Raw genomic sequence first — 22,256 nt, 5'->3', positions numbered from 1 at the left:
AAAGTTATATTGGAACACCAGTGAGGGAACCAGTCATGAGAAAAACATGACTATTCTGTTTGGCATCTTTGCACAGTTGCCAACTAGAAAAAAAGAAGAGAAAAGCTTACACTCAAAAAAATTATGATGATGCAGAGATCCACTATTTAAAAATACTCATTTAAGAATACTTAGCTAGACAGTTGCATGTTTTTCTTAAAGGTAAAATATTTGATACATTTTTATCAAGCTATGTGAATACTTTTATTTCTTCTAAATAATGTGCATGAAAATGGGAGGTGGGACAGGAAATGAATTTTTATGTTAAATCTACAGTCTTATTATATGTTTCTTTTGTGTCTGTCTCCCCATTTCCAAATCCTATTCTCCCCCAAATTAAAACAGAGACAAAAAGCTAAATTATCCATTGGTGTGTAATGTTTACAAGTGCAGAAAATAATTTACTAATTTTTTTTGCCCAAGAGGTAGGTGTCTAATAAAACTCATCACATCAAATAAGTCCATGTAGTTGACACTATTTTCCTAAATCAGTAGAATTTTTTTTAAAGAAGAAATGCATTGCAAGCAAAGGTTAGTCAATTGACCAACATATAGATTAGTCTAAGAACTGTATAATCACAAGATTAATAGCTTGAACCTATGGGTGGTTTTTGTACAACTTGAAGAAAAAAAGTAATTGAATCAAGTCAAAATCCTCAAAATACAACATAAAATAAAATCCTTTCAATAGAAATGTTCCTTTATCTTATTTTAACTAAAGAATTCTCTACAGAAACCAAGTTATCAGTCCAGTTTTGGGGGTTTTCTTTGTTTTCTTTAAGTTTTTTTTAGTTATAATGAAGTATAAACACCCACAAGATTTGTGTTTCTGCTTTTAGACAGGCCATCTTTTCCTGCCACTTACTAACAGATTTCCTACCAAATATTCTTCTAAATATTTTTTGTCCCCCAGGAAAACAATGACACAGTACAAGCCAAGCCAAGCCAAGTATGCGAGTGTCTTGGTTTAAAAAGACAGGTGTCTGCTAAGGAGAGGCAGGCCTCTCTAGGAAATGGGGAATTCAAATCTTTCCCTCTGTGTTATTATAATTTGGAAGATTAAAAAAAATTTCAGTCAGAGCTATGGGGAAAGGAATAACAGTCTTTTACTAGTAAATATAACAGGACAGACAAAAACCAACAGCAATTATAATAATAGTAAAACAGAACTAAGAACCCCGAGGGCAAACAGTGGAAGTTCCGGCGCTGATGGCTGGAAGCCGGGCGCGGTGGACTGTCCTCCGCAGGCAGGGGGGTGTCCTGGCAGGCAAAGTTGGCAGTGCCGGAGAAGCCGCAGCGGCTGGACCTGGGCTGACCCAAAATCTAGCAGGACAGTGAAGAAAACTCCAAATTCTTGGGCGTTCCAACAGATGGTAGAATTCCCAGGACTAGACTCTTCCGTTAACTGTGGACTCCAGGCAGCCAGCAGTCGCCTGATCTGTGCTCCCCGGAAGACTGCGAGCTGTGAGACCAAAGTTCTCACCTTCTGGCCAGTTTGTAATTATCTCCAAAATCCCAGGGCGATTTGGGTTTTTCAATGCGGGCGCGCTGTGTGATGAGGGCAATCTATTTGCTCTACGTGGCGTCGGTGGCATGATGGGTGGAGGGAACCTTTCCTTTAAACATCCACCCCAGCACCGGTAGTCGGGGTGCCAAAAGCAGCTGCGTTTCAGTGCCAATTACCTCTGAGGCAGCTTGAACTCCTTCATAGGCGGCTAAGATTTCCTTCTCTGTGGGAGTGTAGTTGGCTTTGGATCCTCTGTAGCTTCGGCTCCAGAATCCCTGTGGTCGGCCATGAGTCTCCCCAGGCACCTTCTGCCAAAGGCTCCAGGACAGGCCATTGTTCCCGGCTGCAGAGTAGAGCACATTCTTCACATCTGGTCCCGTCCTGACTGGGCCAAGGGCTACTGCATGAGTGATCTCCTGCTTGATCTGGGCAAAGGCTTGTTGCTGTTCAGGGCCCCGGTGGAAATCATTCTTCTTGCGGGTGACCAGGTAGAGAGGTATCACAATCTGGCTGTACTCGGGAATGTGCATTCTCCAAATGCCTATGGCACCTAGGAAAGCTTGTGTCTCCTTGTTGGTAGGTGAAGACATTGAGGTGATCTTGTTGATTACTTCTGTGGGGATCTGGCGACGTCCATCTTGCCACTTGACTCCCAGAAACTGGATTTCTTGAGCTGGTCCCTTAACCTTACTTCTCTTAATGGCAAAACCAGCTTTCAGCAGAATCTGGATAATCTTCTCTCCTTTCTCAAAGACTTCCCCTGCTGTGTTCCCCCATACAATGATGTCATCAATGTACTGTAGATGTTCAGGAGCCTCACCCTTTTCCAGTGCAGTCTGGATCAGTCCATGGCAGATGGTGGGGCTGTTTCCACCCCTGGGGCAGTCGGTTCCAGGTGTACTGCACGCCCTTCCAGGTGAAGGCAAACTGGGCCCTGCACTCTGCTGCCAAAGGAATGGAGAAGAAGGCATTGGCAATATCAATGGTCGCATACCACTTTGCTGCCTTGGACTCCAGCTCGTACTAAAGCTCCAACATGTCTGGCACAGCAGCGCTTAGTGGTGGGGCGACTTCATTCAGAGCACGGTAATCCACCGTCAGTCTCCATTCTCCACTGGACTTACACACTGGCCATATAGGGCTGTTGAAAGGTGAATGAGCCTTGCTGACCACCCCTTGGCTCTCCAGTTTATGAATCATCATGTGGATAGGAATCACAGAGTCTCTGTCTGTGCACGTTCTTCACCTCTGGTCCCATCGTCACTGGGCCAAGGGCTACTGCATGAGCGATCTCCTGCTTGATCTGGGCAAAGGCTTGTTGCTGTTCAGGGCCCCAGTGGAAATTGTTCTTCTTGCGGGTGACCAGGTAGAGAGGGCTCACAATCTGGCTGTACTCAGGAATGTGCATCCTCCAGAATCCTATAGCACCTAGGAAAGCTTGTGTCTCCTTTTTGCTGGTTGGTGGGGACATTGCAGTGATCTTATTGATGACCTCAGTGGGAATCTGCCGCCGTCCATCTTGCCACTTTACTCCCAGGAACTGGATTTCTCGGGCAGGTCCCTTGACCTTGCTCTGCTTGATGGCAAAACCAGCTTTCAGGAGAATTTGGATGATCTTCTCTCCTTTCTCAAACACTTCCATTGCCGTGTTCCCCCACACAATGATGTCATCGATATACTGTAGGTGCTCTGGAGCCTCACTCTTTTCCAGTGCAGCCTGGATTAGTCCATGGCAGATGGTGGGGCTGTGTTTCCACCCCTGGGGCAGTCGGTTCCAGGTGTACTGCACGCCCCTCCAGGTGAAAGCAAACTGAGGCCTGCATTCTGCAGCCAGAGGAATGGAGAAGAATGCATTAGCAATGTCAATTGTGGCATACCATTTTGCTGCCTTGGACTCCAGCTCGTACTGGAGTTCCAGCATGTCCGGCACAGCAGCGCTCAATGGTGGAGTCACTTCGTTCAAGGCACGGTAGTCCACAGTCAATCTCTATTCTCTGTCAGACTTGCGCACAGGCTAGATGGGGCTGTTGAAGGGTGAGTGGGTTTTGCTGCTGCACCATCAGACTCTCCTTTGTCGGGGCAGGGGGAGGGTTTCCCAGCAGCTGGGGCTAATGAGGCTACTACAGGGGAAAGGTACTCCCTCAGCATCTGACCTATCTCCTTCACCAAATTTGGGTGGTTTATTCCTGAGGCAGGCTGTGGGACAGGGTCAGGCTGTGGGGCAGGGTCAGGCTGTGGGGCAGGGTCAGGCTGTGGGACGGGGTCAGGCTGTGGGACAGGCTCAGGCTGTGGGGCAGTCTCCTTATTCTCTAGGGTAGGTATCAGGGTGGTTATCCAGGTCAGTCTCCCCTTATCTCTAAATGCTAAACAGAACAGGCATACCAGCCACACCAGCCACTGTATCATGTCATTAACATTTAGAGATTTGAACCCTTCAAAGACTGGTGAGGTAGGCCCAAAAAGCTGGGTGAAGGGTTGTGGAAAAATGTCCCCTGGTGTCATTTCTTCACAGTAGGTGCCATTGTTAAAGTAACCCCAGAAACACACCGTTAGTGTATGATAGCCCTGAATCCATGTGCCTGCCTTTCAGAGGAAATTAAAAATCCACAATTTCCTCACTTCGTTAACCCATAAAGCTAACTGGATGACAGCCACAGTAACCTTAGTTACAGGGCCTATGTTTAGAAAAGGGCCTGCAAATGGGAGGAATACGGCCACCACCACATGCCACCCGAACCAGGTTAAGCCAGACCACATGATATCCAGTACACAACAATGTAGGCACTTAAGAACTGTTATTCCTTTTCCTCTCAATGCCCTCGTGCCCCACGTTGGGCACCAAATTCTGTCTTGGTTTGAAAAGACAGGTGTCTGCTATGGAGAGGCAGGCCTCTCTAGGAAATGGGGAATTAAATCCTTCCCTCCGTGTTATTATAATTTGGAAGATTAAAAAAAAAACTTTTCAGTCAGAGCTATGGGGAAAGGAATAACAGTCCTTTACTAGTAAATATAGCAGGACAGACAAAAACCAACAGCAATTATAATAATAGTAAAACAGAACCAAGAACCCCGAGGGCAAACGGTGGAAGCTCCGGCGCTGATGGCTGGAAGCCGGGCGCGGTGGACTGTCCTCCGCAGGCAGGGGGGTGTCCTGGCAGGCAAAGTGGGCAGTGCCGGAGAAGCCGCAGCGGCTGGACCCGGGCTGACCCAAAATCTAGCAGGACAGCGAAGAAAACTCCGAATTCTTGGGCGCTCCAACAGATGGTAGAATTCCTGGGACTAGACTCCTCCGTTAACTGTGGACTCCAGGCAGCCAGCAGTCGCCCGATCCGTGCTCCCCGGAAGACTGTGAGCTGTGAGACTACTACCCTCAGCTCTCTCCAGAGCTTTCTCCCTCCCCCAAAACTAAGTGATCAGCCTCTTTTGTCTAGGTTAAGCGCACTCTAACTATCAGTATTAGTCTCCTAGCAACTTGTGGGGGGGGAAAAATTCTACAGGAAACTTAACCCTCAACAGTGAGCTATTTAAATATTTAATTTTCTAGCTCTACGTCACACTTCTTTCAGAAAGGAATCCTTGCTATGTTTCTGCAATTTTACCTGCAACATATTCAGGGTCCCTATTGTTGCACTGCACCAAGCAAATGATTCTATATAAGGAAAAGTGTTCCAGTTTCACCCCAGGACCTTGTAAGGAAAGAATGTCAGAAACTTCTTTGCTGTCCTGACAGTAATTGGCTCAATGCCAAGATAAAAACACTGATAGGTCTCTTTAGCTGTTCCTCAGAAATGTAGCTAGATTTCATTAGCGGCAAGCCAAATTGTCCCTCCTAAATCATTAAGTATTTAAGAAGGAGCACAGAGGTGCTCAGTGCTTTTTTGGACTGCCTTAGCCAGTGCAAGAGCTCTCTACACTGTGTTTGGTTTATATTTCTTTTGTTTGATACTATTTGTTAGTTTTGTCATTATTAAAACATTTTCTTTTACAAAGCACATCCAGAAAAGTTGTTTCACTATTATTAAGCCACTCTGGGAGGCTGTAGGTCAGCCCTCAGACTTGATACCTCTTCATGAGGCTTATTACACTCTGGCCACGTGTAAGACTGTATCACCCTATCTCCTCCCCTACCTCCTAATCTATTCAGGACAAAGCCAGCTTGTATGTGATTGTTTTGTATTTTGCTTCTTTTTGCTTTATGCCAAATGCAGAAGGAGGTGGAGAATAGCAAAGAAAGAAAAGAATGAGGCACTGACAGGAGTATCAGAGAATCAGAGAATACCTGAGTTGGAAGGGACCCACAAGGATCAGAGTGTCCAACCCCTGACTTTGCACAGGACAACCCCAAGAATCATTGTGCCTAAGTGTGGAGGCTGTTAAGCCAGACAGTGCTAATACACACTCCCCTGGAGAGAAGCCAGACAATAATATAAACATGCCCCCTTGGAAAAGGAGCAGTTAGGCCAGACAGAATATAAACACAGCCCCCCCTAAAAGAGAAACCCTGGCAAACAGCTCTCTATGTTATGGGGAAGAAATGTGTTAATCAGTTATAGCCCATTGGTTCTTTTTTACCCAAGCCGATTGGTCCGTTTTGTATCCTTCCCCTGACTGGTCCCTTTCCCATTGGCCAAATTGTAAAACCCCACCCCTAGCTACCCTATATAAACCCACTCGCCTTGGGCTCGGGGGTTCTTTCCTGCTCTGGACCTGTGGAATAAAGAAGCTCTTCTGGAGATTGGAAAGACCCCGTCTTGCTTTCACTCCTGCGTCACCTGGGGTGGCAAACGTGGCTCTGCTGCTCGGGCAGCGCCTCAAAGAGCAAATCACTTTGCACTTGATAGCGCACCAAAGAGCGAAATCACTTTGCACCTAATGGTGCACAAAGAGCTGAATCACTCTCCACCTGAGAGTGTCTGTGCCTCCGTCAATTTAGGTGTCTTTTTAAAGACGCTTCTAGCGAGGAAGGTTGCGGCACCTTCACCACTGGACCAGACCATGATACCTAAGTACAATCTAAACAGTTTAAGGTCTTTGGAATTGTTCAGCATTTACCCCCCTGTCCTGGGGTGACTGAGTATCCCCAATCATCTGTTGGGTGCAGGGGGGGAGGGCAAGCGCGGTTTGTTTTTCCCCAGGAAAACTCTGCTCATTGGAGTGACCTTGAAGCGGGGGAGTTGGAACACGGCAAGACGAAAGAAGCTCTGTTGTTTTTTCCCCGGCAGTTAGTTAGTTTAGTGCTAGCGTAGTTAGACACTGTAGAATAGCTGAAGCTTTTTGCCTTTTTTTTTTCTTTTTCTTTTTTTGTCCTTTTTTTTCCTTCCTTTTTGCTTTTTTTGCCCTCTCCTCGGAACTGTTCCAACCTCTCCGGACTAAGGACCTGGGGAAGCACCGGGGGGCCTCCACAGGGGACCCATCCCACCAAGACCAGCCCTGCACATCTCCTTTTCTCCCAACGTCAGCGGAGACGGAGCGGTGGAGCACAGTGACAACCCTCAAGAGGAGACTTTCTTTAAGTTTGTTATCCTTCCGTAAGCGGCACAAAGCTCTTGTCATCGGGTATTGTGCTGGGAGTGCTTTGCCTGTTTAATAAACAGGTTTTTTCCACTTCTCTCTGAGGAAGTCTTTTTCCTGAACTGGTTGGAGGAGGGGAGGGGGGCCCCATGGGAGGGTTTCTCCCAAAATCTGCCTGAAACCACTACACCCCCCGACATCCTCTGAAAAATTGAAAGGCATCTTTAGTTTGTTTCTCTCCCTCTCTTCTCCCAGTAAAGTTTCATTCCTGCTAATACATCTTTCAGACAGCTTCCCCTTAGGTTTGGGAAAGGAGAGGTATTATCATTGCAGCTTTCAGAGGAAAGAGAATGTTGTTTTTCGCTAACAAGCAATTACTTTTATTTGACCAAGTAATTGCAGTGCCTACAACTGCCTTGTGCATGCTATCTGTCCAAACTGTGATCTACCTGCTGGTTGCTGTCAGCCTGAACCTATTTCAGGTACCACATTAGGCACTGAGTCAATATTCACAGCGTCTTTCCCAGTGGAGAGACTACTCCTGGCAGACTACAGGAATGATCTGCAAAAATACTTCTATCCCATGCAGCCTTGGTCTTAACATTAAATGGGCAGATATTAATTTAAAATGCCCTCAGAAGAGCTCAATCTATTTTAAAATCTGATAGTCCTTTAAAAGGAGAAAATTATTTGCAACACATTTGCAGCATTTTAAGCCCACAACCTCTCACTCAACTGGCAGAGACAAATCAATGCCTTTCTGAAGGCACATTGAAGAATCATCTCCTGTCAGAATGTTTATGCATCTCCATCTTAAAAACAAAGCTGCAAGTTTCTACTTGACCTGTTACTAAGATTCCCTTCGTATAAATGAAGTCTAGAAAAACAAGCCCCATTTATTCAGAATCAAGATTTATCTTGCCTTTCCAAAAGCCAAATCCTCAGCCTGGGGACAGAGGACAATTTCCTAATAATAAGGTCTACAGCAGTTTGTCACCAAAAGGTGTGCTGGCTTTCTCTTCATGCTCTCAGTTGTCTTTCACCTGCTTGTTCACTAGCAATGAAGCTCTAGAGCAGGTGAAACAATCTAATGAACTGGCAGGTTTGTTCTAGGGAAGATATGGGGGAAGAATGGGGCAGAGGGGAGTAGGTTTCTTGTAAGTTAGCAGGATCATTCTTTCTGTAGTCCATTAACTTGAAACCACATCCTAAGACACTGGGTAGTAGCTTCAACATAGTATAATCCCTGCAGGTGGTAGAAAGAGCAACACCTTGACCCCATAATCCAGTCCATTTGACCCTGATCTTTATTGTCAATTTGCATTATTGTGATAAGGACCTGGTCAATCTCAGATTTAAGTGGTTAGGTTTTCAGCCACACTAGTGGTCTGATACTCAGGTTTACCATATGGACCCACAAATGTCATCACAGACCTAAGAGGTGAAAATGAGAAGGTTCACATATTTCAATGATTGTTTCCCTTACACTGAACTGGCAATGCAGCCTGATAGACATTGAATTCTCTCTTTAGAATCAAACTTGCATTCTATTACTTGATTTCCTCCCTCCTCCCCTACAAAACCAAATTTGAATTATTAATGTGACTGGAGTACCAGTAGATCAGCCTATCAGTGTTGTGCAATATGACCTGCATACTTTTTCCCCTTGTAATAAATTCAAATTCCAGAAATTAACTGACTGCAATAAGTCAAGGTAAGTGTTGGGATTTTAGTCCAATAAGCAAGTCCTTAAGTGTTAGGGTTCTGCTCACAAAGCTGGTGACAAGGTATGCAGGTAGTATGATTCCAGGCTCTGTTACTCAAAAGAAAAATCCATTCCTTTTATTTGCAAAAGCAGGCTGTTTGCAGTGTGTCAGAGAGTGGAAAGATGAATGTCTCAAGACATTTTGAGATGCATGTGTGTGGGGGGGAGGGGCAGGTTGGGCCTTGCCCTGGCGAGACAGTTAACTGCCTCCCACTCCCCACCCCTAGAGCCAGTATCCCAGCCCTGTAGTGGTGCCAATCGTGGAACACTGGAGGCAGAGCTCCACTCTCACCTAACCCAGCTTCTGAGTGGCCAGAAGTCCCACCTGAGGGGAGGGGCCACGAAGGCCAAGGGGTATTTAAGGCTGAGCATGAGGCTAGCACATCTTGACCCTACCTTCCTCTTAGAGTTTCTATCTGGAAACTGCTGGAACCCAAGAGCTGGTAGCTATATGCATGTTTTTCTATATCTTTTCTTTCTGTCTTTCTTCTTCTAATTCCTTCTTCTTGGAACATTTTGAGTAATTTAACACTGCTCGGGTTTAAAGTTTGCTAAGTTGAATGGACCAAATGAATGCTGTGAGAAGTGTTTTATGTTGATTAGATGTTGTAGTAAACCTTTTGCCAAAGCTCTCTGATTTTTTTAAAGTTTGCCAGTAAACTTTGGTCTTGTTTTGACTTCTTGAGAATATCTGGTCAGTATTTCTCCTGTGTGTCTAACCCAGAGTACATGAACCACTGTAAAGTCCTTTTATTTGGGCCTTACACAGTCTTAGTTAATAATTTAAAAACAAACAAACCCAAAACCAACAGACCCCAGAAGGAAGCCCCATATTCACAATCATATGGACCACAGCAGAAGGAAAGTAATGCTGTTTGAATTAATTTTTTTTTGAGACTAAAGACCAAACACATGAATTCACTTCTCTAATTCAACTTTAAACTATGCTCTTCAGAGCAAGCACCTAGAGTAATTTTATACATTACTGGAATATGTCACTACAACGAAATTCACTTACTTATTCAGGATGTCAGACATTTTCTGAAGCATAATTGAGTATATTGGAACTCTTCAGTAAAAGTTCTCATAGCCACAATCTCTTTTTTTTAACAACATACTTTATGACCTTTTGGTAATAAAACTAGTTATAGAGGTAAAAAAATATAATAGAGAACATTAACATTTGGTGTCTTAATGTTATTACAAGTGACAAATTTTAAAAACAGCATTAAACCTTTGATTTAAAAAACAAGAAAAACTATTCAATTTGAAGCAAAGACCATCTCCAGCCCACCCAAACCAGATGTTATTTTATTATAATCAGAAATGTGAAATTTTCAAGTTGTAGGTATTTTTATTAAAGTTAATGAAATCAGTCCAACAGTTCACAAGATTTGGGCCTCTGCACAAGTGATGCATACAAGCAGAATGTAAAAAGACAACCATTTACTATAAAAATAGATAACTCTTTTTTTGTTTCAATGTATTAGTTTAGAGTAAACAGTGATTTATGTAACAAAAATCCCAGGTTCTAGAGAAGAGGATGAAATGCAGCAAAGATACACAACCCCCACTCTACACATTAATACAGTACCTGGTTGCTGAATCTGTGAACATCAAAGGCACTGACTAGATCAATGGAAGACATGGAGGAAGAGTGACTACAGGGCTACCAGAGACAGACAAAGAAAAAACCAAGTAATCAGAACAAAGGCACAACAGAGCATTCAGTGTCAACTTGCAAGCACAAGATAATGAAGAAAATGAAAACAAAAGCACCATAATAAGCAAGCACAGTGGCAAATGCTGATTTCATGCACCTATGATGTATTATGCTCCCAGTGTAGCCCTAAAAAAGGCATAGTGTTTCAAGTAACACCAAAAGAAGTCAATTGATCCTAATGCAACATAATGTATTTTTTTTCTACCAATTAAAATAATTTTGGTGAAGGTATCTTAAAAGCAGTGAGCTTAGCAAGTTGTTGTTTTTTTCCTTTATAATCTCTAATCGACAAGCTTGATACAAATTGAGTATTCTAAATAGATACTGAATCAGGATTTTTTTAGCCGACAGAAAACAGTCCTTTTCAAATTCCAGCTACTTCAATTAAAAACAAGTAAACAACAGAAAGTTATTCTATAACCATCTAAAAAAAAATTTTAAAAATCTTACCTATCCATATAAAATATTATATACAAATACAAGTCAGCCAATTATACAGAGGAGATCATGAGAAATATCTTACCTTTTGGACAAATCTATGAGTCCCCACAGCAGAATATGCATCTCCGGGAGGTAAGGATATTGGCCAGTATAATCTGACCTTTTCACTTTGGGACTGCAACAAAATAACTTTAATTACTGGTAGTCAGCTGCTACTGGATGGACTATGAAAGTGAGGCACCTTCAATCTTTATAGTGGCTACAACTAATGCTGTCCACGAGAGACATGAAGTTGTCATCCTGCTGGAGTTCTCAGGAAGCAAATGGGCCTGGAGACTGAATTACCCATTTATCTATACTTCAAGGTATATTTCCAGGCTAAGCAAAATCGATTGGCAGCATCACAGATGTTGCATCCATGTAGTAGTACTACAGTAACTCAAAAATTTTACCTTTTCCTAAGAGACCCCAACATAGATAAACTCTGTTGGGTACTATATGTCCACTAGAAAGTCTTATAATTATTAACCAAGTAATTGTATTCACTATATTCATAAGCCAAAAACCTTTTAAAACAAAGGAGGCACCACTTTATTATTCCCTCTCATTTTATACACTACTATATTTTCTCATAGTCTATATATTTCATCACACACATCCCTTTTTGATCCTTGTCACTGAAGTGTATTCAAGAAAATAGAAAAATAGCCAGAGCCTATACAATTTTTAAACAAAACTGAACACCAATAGAACTGTCTTTCCTATTTCACATACTGCTACAGTTAAAAGAAACTTCAGAGCAATAATTAGGTTTTGAAAAATAGCTGCATCATTAGATATTCTTATTTGCCCAGGGCATCAGTTACATATAAAGATAAGTTTTATATAGGACTAATACATTTATTTAGGAATTAGAAACCAGAGACAATCAATTATCTTAACACTTATACTATCCTTTTCTATGCAAGCTGTCAAGTCACTTTCTCAAAATTAGTGTTAAACAATGATATTTAATTGTAAATATTATATAGTGAATCCCACTTATAAGTGTCAGTCTAAAATATCTAGAGTTTCAGGAGATGCACCCCAGGACTGATTAAGTCACAGAAGCCTTCCATGAAGTGCCCATCATTAAGACATTTTTCAACTGTCAATACCTGTTCTTCCATTTTATCCTGTCTATCAAGAGCAGCTTCAACAGCATCAAAGAATTCTTCTTCATTAATCAGACTATTAGGACCCTCCTAGAGCATAGGAAACAAAATCAGTTCAAGATTTTGGAGACATGAGAGCTCCACTTAAGTTCAATATTAGAAATAGCTATTTATGTATTATGCGTATAACTGACAGAAGGAAATTTCTTCCATAGAGCTTAAATATTTTCACCAATATTCATATATTAGAATTCATCTGAAAACTCTACTTGTTAAAGGATGTTATTTCCTTTAAGTACAATTTAAAGATACTTAAATAAACAAGCAAATACCCCAAGAAACTGAAGATTGTGTCAATATGCTTTGATATGAGATTTAGATTTTAATTAACAGATTGTGGGAGATTAGGGACAGGCGGTCGGAAGATATCGCGCTGTACGGGCAGACAGAACCCCTCCCTCAACTCTTAGTTGGTTAGTGTCCTTGATAAGGTAAGCAATACCTAACTTGTAACGTAAGCAGACGGATGTGATGTAGCAAACAGAGGTTTTATAACTCCATGTAACCAGTTAATAAACGCCATTAGCCGTCCACCACACTGGTGTCTGTGAGCTGATGGACCGAGCAGCCTGGGTGTGGCTGCCGTGTCGTTCCTGAACCAGGTCGCTACACCTCAGCGGAGGTAGCAAGTGGTGCCGAAAACCCGGGAGTCGGCCGGGAGAACGGGAGTCGCCTGGACGGGTGAACGACGGCCAAGCGGCTGGTCCAGCTCGGCGGGAGGGACGCCTCCGGACCCACGCAGAGGATGGAAGCTCTCATGAAGGTCGTTTCTCAGATTCATAAGCAGTGGGGAATTGATTGTAAAGCAAAAGATTTTACCCTCGCAGTGACGAGGCTTTTGCAACTTAGTATTATTGATAGACCGGTGGATATCCTCCACCCAGATGTTTGGGATCAATGTACTAAAGCTCTTGCTGAAGACACAATGTCTTCCAGCTCAGGGAAAAATCTTAAAGCATGGGGAAGGGTCGTAAAATCTTTACAGAAGGCGTTGCAGGAACAGGACACCTGGAGAGCTGCGCAAAATTGTTTAAAGGTTTCCCCCCAATTAGGTATTGCAGCAGCAACGCAAACTTTCTCAGAGGGAACTGTTGTTGAGAATTTTCAGAATGTAAAAGAATGTACTCTGAATGTTAGTGATAATGCTCAGAGTGTTGATGAAGTCGGTTTGGCTGAATGTATGGGCTCGGGCTCAGAAGGTCAAGAGCTTGCTTCGAGGCCCCCGGGCTCAAGGTCGCTCACTGAAGAGATAAAACAGATGCAGTCATTTTACAACGGTCTAGCTGAAGAAGCTAGGAATGCTGAAAAAGCGGGGGAGGGACCTCCACCTTATGCGCCTCAAGATAGCGCTGAAAACAAAGAGAGCTCGTTTGCTAACGCGGGGGCGCGCGAGCAGAAAAAGGGAGGAGAGCGCAAAGAGAGAGCTGAAGCCAATCTTTGCCAAAAAGCGCGTTTTTCAAAGGCAAGAAGCTCCCACAGCAGGAGGCGGGGGGAGCGCAAGTGCAGGGGGCGGCTCAGCCCTGAGAGAAAGGGGCGGGGGCCAAGGGAGAAAGAGTGGCCCAGCCCCGAGAGAAAGGGTTGGGGGCCCAGAGGGAAAGGACGGCCCAGTCCTGAGGGAAAGGGGCGGGGTCGGAGCCCAACCAAAAGGGTCCAGAGCCCGGAAGCAGCCAGTCAGTCGACTTCCGGCTCTGACTCGGACTTCAGCTGGGACTGGGACAGCCGGTCCTCTGCTGCCGGCTCTGACTCCGGCTCTGACAAAGAAGAAGTAACAGTATATAAAATCAGTAACAACAATGTTTCTACTTGGGTTGAGGGGAAGTCAGAACGAACTCCCCTCACAGACTGGAAGAAGATAAAAATGGCGTGCTTTAAATGCAGCCAGGCATTTAAATTGGGCAAACGTGCAAATTATCAGACTCCCACCTTCAGTGCCCCAGTCATTCAAACCCTATCAGAATCTTGTAGCACGCAGACAAAAGAGGGAAGCCACATCTGGCACCTCCTCCTCATTCAGTCCTTTAGCTATCTACCAAAAACCTAAGTCAGCTCCTTACAATCTGTTTCTTAGTGTGTTAAATGCTACCTTTTTGTCATTGAACCAATCCAATCCAATCCGAACTTTACAAAATCATGCTGGTTATGTTATAATGCAGAACCTCCTTTTTATGAGGGTGTCGCCCTTGATGCTCCTTTTGAATACTCTGCAGCAAACAATCCACACAACTGTAAGTGGGACACACCCCGGAGAGAAATTACCCTGAGTCAAGTCACAGGCCGAGGCAAACGCTTTGGCAGTGTAACCGTAGCAAAGCAGATGGGAAATATCTGTACTGAGTTCATCCAACCTAGTCAAAAGACTGATAAGTGGGCAGTTCCGTTCCTATCAGGAATGTGGGTCTGTCAACAAATCGGAATAACTCCCTGTGTGTACCTTAGCAAATTCAATAACCTTGCTGACTTTTGTGTCCAAGTTCTGATTGTTCCTAGAGTCCTGCATCACCAAGAAGAAGAAATGTATCGCTTTTTAGAAGAAACCATCCTGCTCCGCAAAAGAGAAGTAATGACAGGTATAACCATTGCAATGCTCCTTGGCCTAGGAGCCACTGGCACAGCCACAGGTGTTTCAGCTCTCGTCACCCAACATCAAAGACTTTCTCAGCTGCAAATGACAATTGACGAAGACTTACTGAGAATTGAAAAATCCATCTCCTCTCTGGAAAGATCTATCTCCTCGCTTTCGGAAGTCGTCCTGCAGAACAGGCGAGGACTGGACCTCTTGCTCATGCAGCAAGGAGGCCTGTGTGCTGCCTTGAGAGAAGAATGCTGTTTTTATGCAGACCACACCGGAGTCGTGCAAGACTCCATGGCCGAACTGAGAGGAAGACTGGCCCAGAGAAAGAGAGAGAGAGAGAGGCCCAACAAGGATGGTTCGAGTCATGGTTCAATCAGTCCCCATGGCTAGCCACCCTTGTTCCCACATTAATAGGCCCTCTCACCATGATACTCCTGACATTGATTTTTGGGCCTTGCATTTTGAACAAGTTAGTGTCGTTTGTTAGAAGACGTTTAGACAAAGTCGACATCCTATTTGTCGAACGCATGCAATTATCATGAAGTGTGTTTGTTACTAACATTTTATATTATTTTTGTATCCTATTTGTCCTAGGGTGACTTTATGATGCCTGTATCCCCAATCGTCTGTTCAGTTTGTGCTGTACATTGAGTCCTGTGCCTTTAAGACTAGTTCTAAGAGCAAGGAGAAGCGCGGAGTTTGTTTTGAGAAAACTGCCCGACTCCTCCACATTCTTCTGCAGACAGCGTGTTCGGCGGAGGCTTGGAGAGACTGCAGGACAGATTTTTTTTCTTTGCTTTTAGTTAGTTTCAGCTAGCTAGGGCAGAGAATTTCCCTGGACTGTTTTTTTTCCTTTTTCTTGGAACTGTTTAAACCTGCTCTAGACTGAAAACCCAGGGGAGCACTGGGGGCTGCACCTGCGGCCCACCGGGGCCTGGACCTCGGCATTTTCCAGCAGCGCCGGAGAGACTGGGACTGAAGAAACACTAAGAGAGAGCTGAGCTCCACCCACAGCAAAGACTTTCTCAATTTGCCATCTCACTTCAGAAAGAGAAGTTTTATTGTTTCATATTATTCATTCTTTATACTTGTATGCACTTCATTTGTTTAGTAAAATAGTTTTTTCCACTTTTCTCCAAAGAGGGTTTTAAGTTTTTTTTTTCCGGACCGGTTGGAGGGAGGGGCCACGTGGGTTTGCTTCCTTGGAGAGATCCTATACAGGGGTTTTCTCCCAAATTTGTCCCAAACCAGGACACTATTATACTAACTTTAACAGCTTTTGTATTTTTATGACATTTATACTTTTATAACATTTATACTTTCATACTTTTTTATTTAGTCATGGGAGGCGGGGGAAATGTGGGAGATTAGGGACAGGCGGTCGGAAGATATCGCGCTGTACGGGCAGACAGAACCCCTCCCTCAACTCTTAGTTGGTTAGCGTCCTTGATAAGGTAAGCAATACCTAACCTGTAACGTAAGCAGACGGATGTGATGTAGCAAACAGAGGTTTTATAACTCCATGTAACCAGTTAATAAACGCCATTAGCCGTCCACCACACTGGTGTCTGTGAGCTGATGGACCGAGCAGCCTGGGTGTGGCTGCCGTGTTGTTCCTGAACCAGGTCGCTACACCTCAGCGGAGGTAGCAACAGATATCTTCTCTTAAAAATGTTTACCATACATAAGTAAATATATTATCATAATTGTGTATTTAGACTCCTTTCAAGTATTCCATTGCCTTAGGGTGGATTTCAGATATGTTCTCAAAGCAAAATGAGACAAAATCCTGTGGATCACTACTGAGAATTCTTGGAAAGAAGAGTTTAACAATAAACAGCAGGTGGAGTTGATTCAATTATTAAAAACTTTTGTCCACTAAGTAAAATGGTAATTTAGGAAAACTAGGTTTACTGTTTTTATTGTATTGTAAAACAAACTAGTCCAGCAAATTTCAAAAATCTACTTTACATCAGGGATATCTGGGAGAAGCAGTTGGGTTCATAAACAGGTAGACAAAGTCCAACTTCCTATCCAGCTTTTTCTTTTACAGTGCTTTAGCCACAACAGAGAACATAAGCTCAAATGCCTTTTAAATATCTCAACATATTAATACTATTTCTCAGGCTGATTTGTAAGTAGAAACCTTCTTAATTAACATAAATGAAAGAATCGAGTTCTTAAAAGTTATGCAAACTGCTTTATGGGTGCATTACTTTACATTATTGTTCAGAAGGCAGTTTAAGAGACTCAGACTTTAACCAAACTGAGGAGGAAGTTGGTAAAATATGCCATTTAACAGATGAAGCAGAACCTAAAATAACTGAATTTATCAACACATTTCAAGTGGCAGTGACAAGTTGTCTTAGTTTTAAGTTCAAACTGGGCAGAAACACTAAATTATGTAGCAGTTTCACATTCACCAATTTTGACCTTTCTTGGCTAATGCATTAATTTGTGATGGTTTCAATGTTTACTCTGCTGTGAGATAGGATTCAGAAAAGCAAAGCAGGCCTAAACTTAAAGGTTACAAAGATAGTTTTATTAACATACACCAAAAGAAGAAAATAAGAATTAAAAAAATGAAACTTCTAAAAAACTTTTCCTCCCCTGCTACTTTCACTTTCCCACAAACAACGTAAAGAGACAAAACCTGTAATTTTTAGTCAGTTTCATAATTTAAAAATAATCTCTCATCAATTCCCTGGGAGAGGAGTATATCTTAAAACCTCTATGGAGATTCCCCACTGACAACATAGAACAGTTTGCTTGTGGGCCTCAACTCTCACAGACAGCCACCTAGGAACTTGCCTTTGTGAAATCCCTCCTATTAGCCGCTCTCCCAACATGGCATATGGGTCATGTCTGCTTATTTAGGGTACTGTTTAAGGATGTCTCTTCTAGTTTAAAACAAAGATTCTCTTCTTCTATCTCCAAAATTATCTTAATCTCAAGAACTAGATCTCCTTTTTCCCTAGGAGCAAAGGGCTCCATATCACTGAGATATTAATTTTGAAGAACTAAGGATTTTTAGGAAAGTTAAGATAATAAGTTGCTGAATTAGCTGAAGTAGATAGGTGAGCTTTGTTCGCAGTTAACAGAAGCCGGATCTTAGATAAGCTATCCCGGATTTAGTAACTCATTGCTTGTCAGCTTTATGTTTATGTAGCTGTGCCTGTAACAAAAAAACAAAATGCGGTAAATAAGATAAGATAACTGCAGACTTCCTGCTTAAAGAACCCATTCAACACAGGAAACTATAAGTTTTACCAAGGATTCATTTGTCACGAATGCATTGAAAAGGTAGAAAGGTCAGGACAAGGAAGACTCATCTTACTTCCTTGTGAAAAGTGCATATTATATGGCTCTACGCAAGATATTTACTATATGTATTATGTTGTCTTGATTGGTAATGTTGTATTAATATTTTGATAGTATGGTAAATGTAGTTTTGTCATTAAAATGTAGGTTTTATATACCAACTGACTTATTAAAGAAATATGGGTATTGATCTAGTATCGATACCCAACTGTGACGGACAAAAACTCTCTAACAGTTTAAAGTTAGAAAGTGTATGTTTATTACGGCCGGGCAGCACGGTGGGATATTTCCCTAATTCGCACTGCAAAATTCACAGGTAATTACAAAGCCTTTTATTTACAAAAGTGTTGAATATCCAAAATACAAATGCATATTCATACCCCTGTCACCTCCCATTCCTCGCTTCGTATGCTAATTGGCAAAAAAGGCTATTAAGCATGTATACTTTGTTTCCTAAAATGAGTCGGGGGTCTATTCTGGGGAGGGGTCAGCTGAAATGAGGAAGTAAGATGAGTCTTCCTTGTCTTGACCTTTCTACCTTTTCAATGCATTCATGACAAATGATTCCTTGGTAGAACTTACAGTTTCCTGTGTTCAATGGGTCCTTTAAGCAGGAAATCTGCAGCTATCTTATGTCCTATTTACCACATTTTGTTTTTCATTACAAGCACAGCTACATAAACATAAAGCTGACAAGCAATGAGTTACTAAATCCGGGGTATCTTATCTAAGATCCGGCTTCTGTTAACTGCGAACAAAGATTACCTATCTACTTCAGCTAATTCAGACACGTATTATCTTAACTTTCCTAAAAATCCCTAATTCTTCAAATTTAATGTCTCATTCCCCACTTCTTCTTTGAAATGAGTAAATTCTTTTACTCAGTCATCTATCTAAGCCATGCAGCTAGTGTCTCTCAAGACCAAGCCATACGCCTTTGACAGTGATGTTAAAGCTGCCACTTGTCATAGCATCCTCTAAGTCTAAACAAGTATTACAACAGAGAACAATAAACTTATGCTTACCAGAATAAGCGACACAACTATAGGGTGGATTAAGGCATTCAATATACCGGCTGCTGTCGGTGACCACCTAAAAGGCACATCCTACTAATGAGACAAATGCTCCTCAAGCCTTTTAAAAACCCTTTTGATGGTCTCTGTGTCTCTAATTTCTTTTAAGATTCCTCTCAATTCGTGATGTTTCAACAACTGAGCAACTAAAGTTAAATTCATTCTTATGGGCACAGGCAGTATCTTCTGCACAGTGGCTAGGTTGGCCTTTATATATTGATGTGATATTACAAGTGCCTGATAGGAAAAATCACATCCCTTGATTCTAACGAAATTGCAAACACACAAATTGAATTGAGTCGCATTCACAATTTGGCTGTCTATCTTTACAATGGGGCATGCTGTCCTAAGACAGACACAACCTTGTCCTATACACACAAGTGAAGTTGTCTGTTTGCCTGGATGCATTTACTACAATAGTTACAACTTTCCACATAATGTCCATAATAACTATTAGTCCATTTATTTGTTGTTCTGAGTGAGCTTTAGCTTCAGTTCATTATCGCCTGGTGTGACCTTCAAAATTCCCTCTGGGCTTTCTTCACTTGGGAGTGATGGATCCAGGCTTTCTGTTCTTTGATCTTGATTGCATTGAAGGTAGTGAGGAGCACCTGGAATGGTCCTTCCCACTGTGGTTCCAAGGTTTTTTCTGCAAAAGACTTAACATACACCTAATCCCCTGGTTGTACATTATGTACTGGCCCATCTAGTTGTCTGTTTTGAGTTCCAGCCACATATTTCTCAATTTCTCTAAGATGTTTACTTAGGGCCACCATATATCCATGTAGGGTTTCTTCCCCTACTTGAATGGGTGCTGTTCCCCCTTGAACTGCATATGGCCTTCCATACAATATTTCAAAAGGGCTTAGTTTCTCTTTTGCCCTTGGTTTTGTCCGAATTCGCAACAAGGCCAATGGGAGAGCCTGAGGCCAGGGCAAATTTGCTTCTTGCCCCAATCTCACAATTTGTTGTTTAATCAAATGGTTCATCTTTTCCACCTGGCCACTAGATTGAGGGTGGTATGGGGTGTGCAATTCCCAGTCTGTTCCTAGGTGGTGACTTATTTGCTGCACAATTTTTGAAATAAAGTGTGGCCCCTATCTGAGGATATGGTGGCTGGAACTCCAAATCGTGGTATTATTTCTTGCAACAGCGCTTTGGTCACCTCTCGGGCCTTAGCTGTCCTGGCAGGAAAGGCTTCTGGCCATCCTGAAAAGGTATCAGTTAATACCAATAGGTAATGATACCCTCCTTTCCTGGGCAGTTCTGTAAAATCAATTTGCCATTGTTGGCAAGGTCCACAACCTTTCTCAATTTGTCCCACTTTAGGCTTTGGGGTATTTTTAGGGTTAGTTCAGAGGCAAAGACTACACTGATGAGTTACTTGTATCACTGTGCCCTGCAATTTCCTGGCCATGATTCTTTCTTTCAAATGGTTATACAGAGCATCTATTTCCCAGTGTGTTTTCTCATGTTCCCTTTGTACTAATGACCACAACAAATAGGAGGGTACTACAAGTTTCCCTTCTTCTGTTACAGCCCATTGTTCCTGGTTATAGCTTGCCTTTTCTACCTTGATAAGTTTCTTATCTTTCTTATTGTCCACTGGCTTACCTTCAATAGAAACTTTTCCATCTGGAATCAATGCTGCCTCAACAGCCTTATCGGGTACCTCACCTTTTGCTGCTTCTTTTGCCTCTCTTGTCCGCCAGCATATTCCCTTCTTCCAATTCAGAGCTCACTTTTTGGTGTGCCTTTATGTGCATTATGGCTACTTTCTTAGGTAGTTGTATGGCATCTAATAGCCTCAGTATCTCTTGTGCATGTTTAATACTCATGCCTTGTGAATTCAGCAGTCCTCTTTCCTTCCAGATGGCTCCGTGAGCATGAACCACTCCGAATGCATACCTTGAGTCCATGTAGATGTTGATCTCTTTTCCTTTTGCCAGCTCTAGGGCTTGGATTAAGGCAATCATTTCAGCCTTCTGTGCAGATGTATTAGTTGGTAATGGTCCAGACTCTATTACCTCTCTGCTTGTGGTAACTGCATACTTAGCATGCCTTCTTCCACTGATGACATAGCTGCTTCCATCAGTAAACCAGGTCTCAGCATCCTCAAGCGGGGTGTCCTTCAGATCTGGGCGGCTCGACTAGGTGGCTTCAATGGTCTCCAGGCAATTGTGGATCACTGGTTTTTCCATACTCCCACTGAGGAAGGAAGCTGGGTTCACAATGTTAGTTACCACAATTTCAACATCATCTTGTTCTACTAGTATGGCTTGGTACTACAGGAATCTCTGTGGGGAGAGCCAATGTCCCCCTTTTGCCTCAAGGACTGCAGACATTGTGTGAGATACTAGCACAGTCATCTTCTGGCCTAGGGTGAATTTGCGTGCTTCTTGGATGTTTATTGCTACTGCTGCAACTGCTCTGAGGCACCCTGGCCATCCTTTAGCTGCTGTGTCCAGTTGCTTGGAAAGATAGGCCACTGCCCTCCGGTACGGGCCTAAGTTCTGTGCTAATATTCCCAAGGCAATCCCCTGCTTCTCATGAGAAAACAGGAAAAATGGTTTACTCACGTTTGGAAGTCCCAGGGCTGGAGCTGACATAAGGGCTTTCTTTAGTTGGTCAAAGGCTTGGGTTGCATCTTTTGTCCACTGAAGACCTCTGCTCCCTTCCGTGATCAGGGCATACAGAGGTTTAACAAGCAACCCATAGTTATAAATCCACAGTCTGCACCACCCTGTCATGCCTAAAAAGGTTCTTAGTTCTTTCACTGTCTGAGGTTTTGGGGTCTGGCATATTGCTTCCTTGCGATCCTGTCCCAAAGTCCTTTGTCCAGCACTCACTTCATAACCTAGGTAAATAACTGTTTGCCTCACCATTTGGGCTTTCTTCTGGGATACTCGATACCCCTGCAGGTCTAGAAAGTTTAGGAGGCTTACCATCCAGTCCACGCATGTCTCCTGGGTCCGGGTAGCTATTAAGAGATCATCCACATACTGGAGTAACTGTCCTTCTCCTGGTGGAGGTTCCCAGGACTCTAAATCCTTGGCAAGCTGTTCCCCAAATATAGTGGGGGAGTTCTTG

General features: G+C 42.9%; 1 protein-coding gene across 8 annotated transcripts in view; it reads right to left on the bottom strand.

Moving 5' to 3' along the window:
- LOC120764890 (ceramide transfer protein-like) overlaps window positions 1-22,256 on the bottom strand; it is a 160,509-nt gene that overhangs the window by 14,438 nt on the left and 123,815 nt on the right. For 5 of the 8 annotated variants that reach the window (XM_040089008.2, XM_040089004.1, XM_040089005.1 and 2 more), the window contains 3 exons: window positions 12,144-12,230; window positions 11,069-11,161; window positions 10,417-10,491 (listed from right to left, as the gene is read on the bottom strand). In XM_040089008.2, the coding sequence (XP_039944942.1) occupies window positions 10,417-10,491; window positions 11,069-11,161; window positions 12,144-12,230 (255 nt within the window). The remainder of the gene's footprint in view (window positions 1-10,416; window positions 10,492-11,068; window positions 11,162-12,143; window positions 12,231-22,256) is intronic. The other 3 variants (XM_040089006.1, XM_040089010.2, XM_040089011.2) reach the window with 1 other exon arrangement.

Source organism: Hirundo rustica, chromosome W (assembly GCF_015227805.2).
Source record: "Hirundo rustica isolate bHirRus1 chromosome W, bHirRus1.pri.v3, whole genome shotgun sequence".
Taxonomy (NCBI): Eukaryota; Metazoa; Chordata; class Aves; order Passeriformes; family Hirundinidae; genus Hirundo; species Hirundo rustica.
Note: the sequence above shows the minus strand (reverse complement) of the source record. Positions and strands in the feature narration are given on the sequence as shown.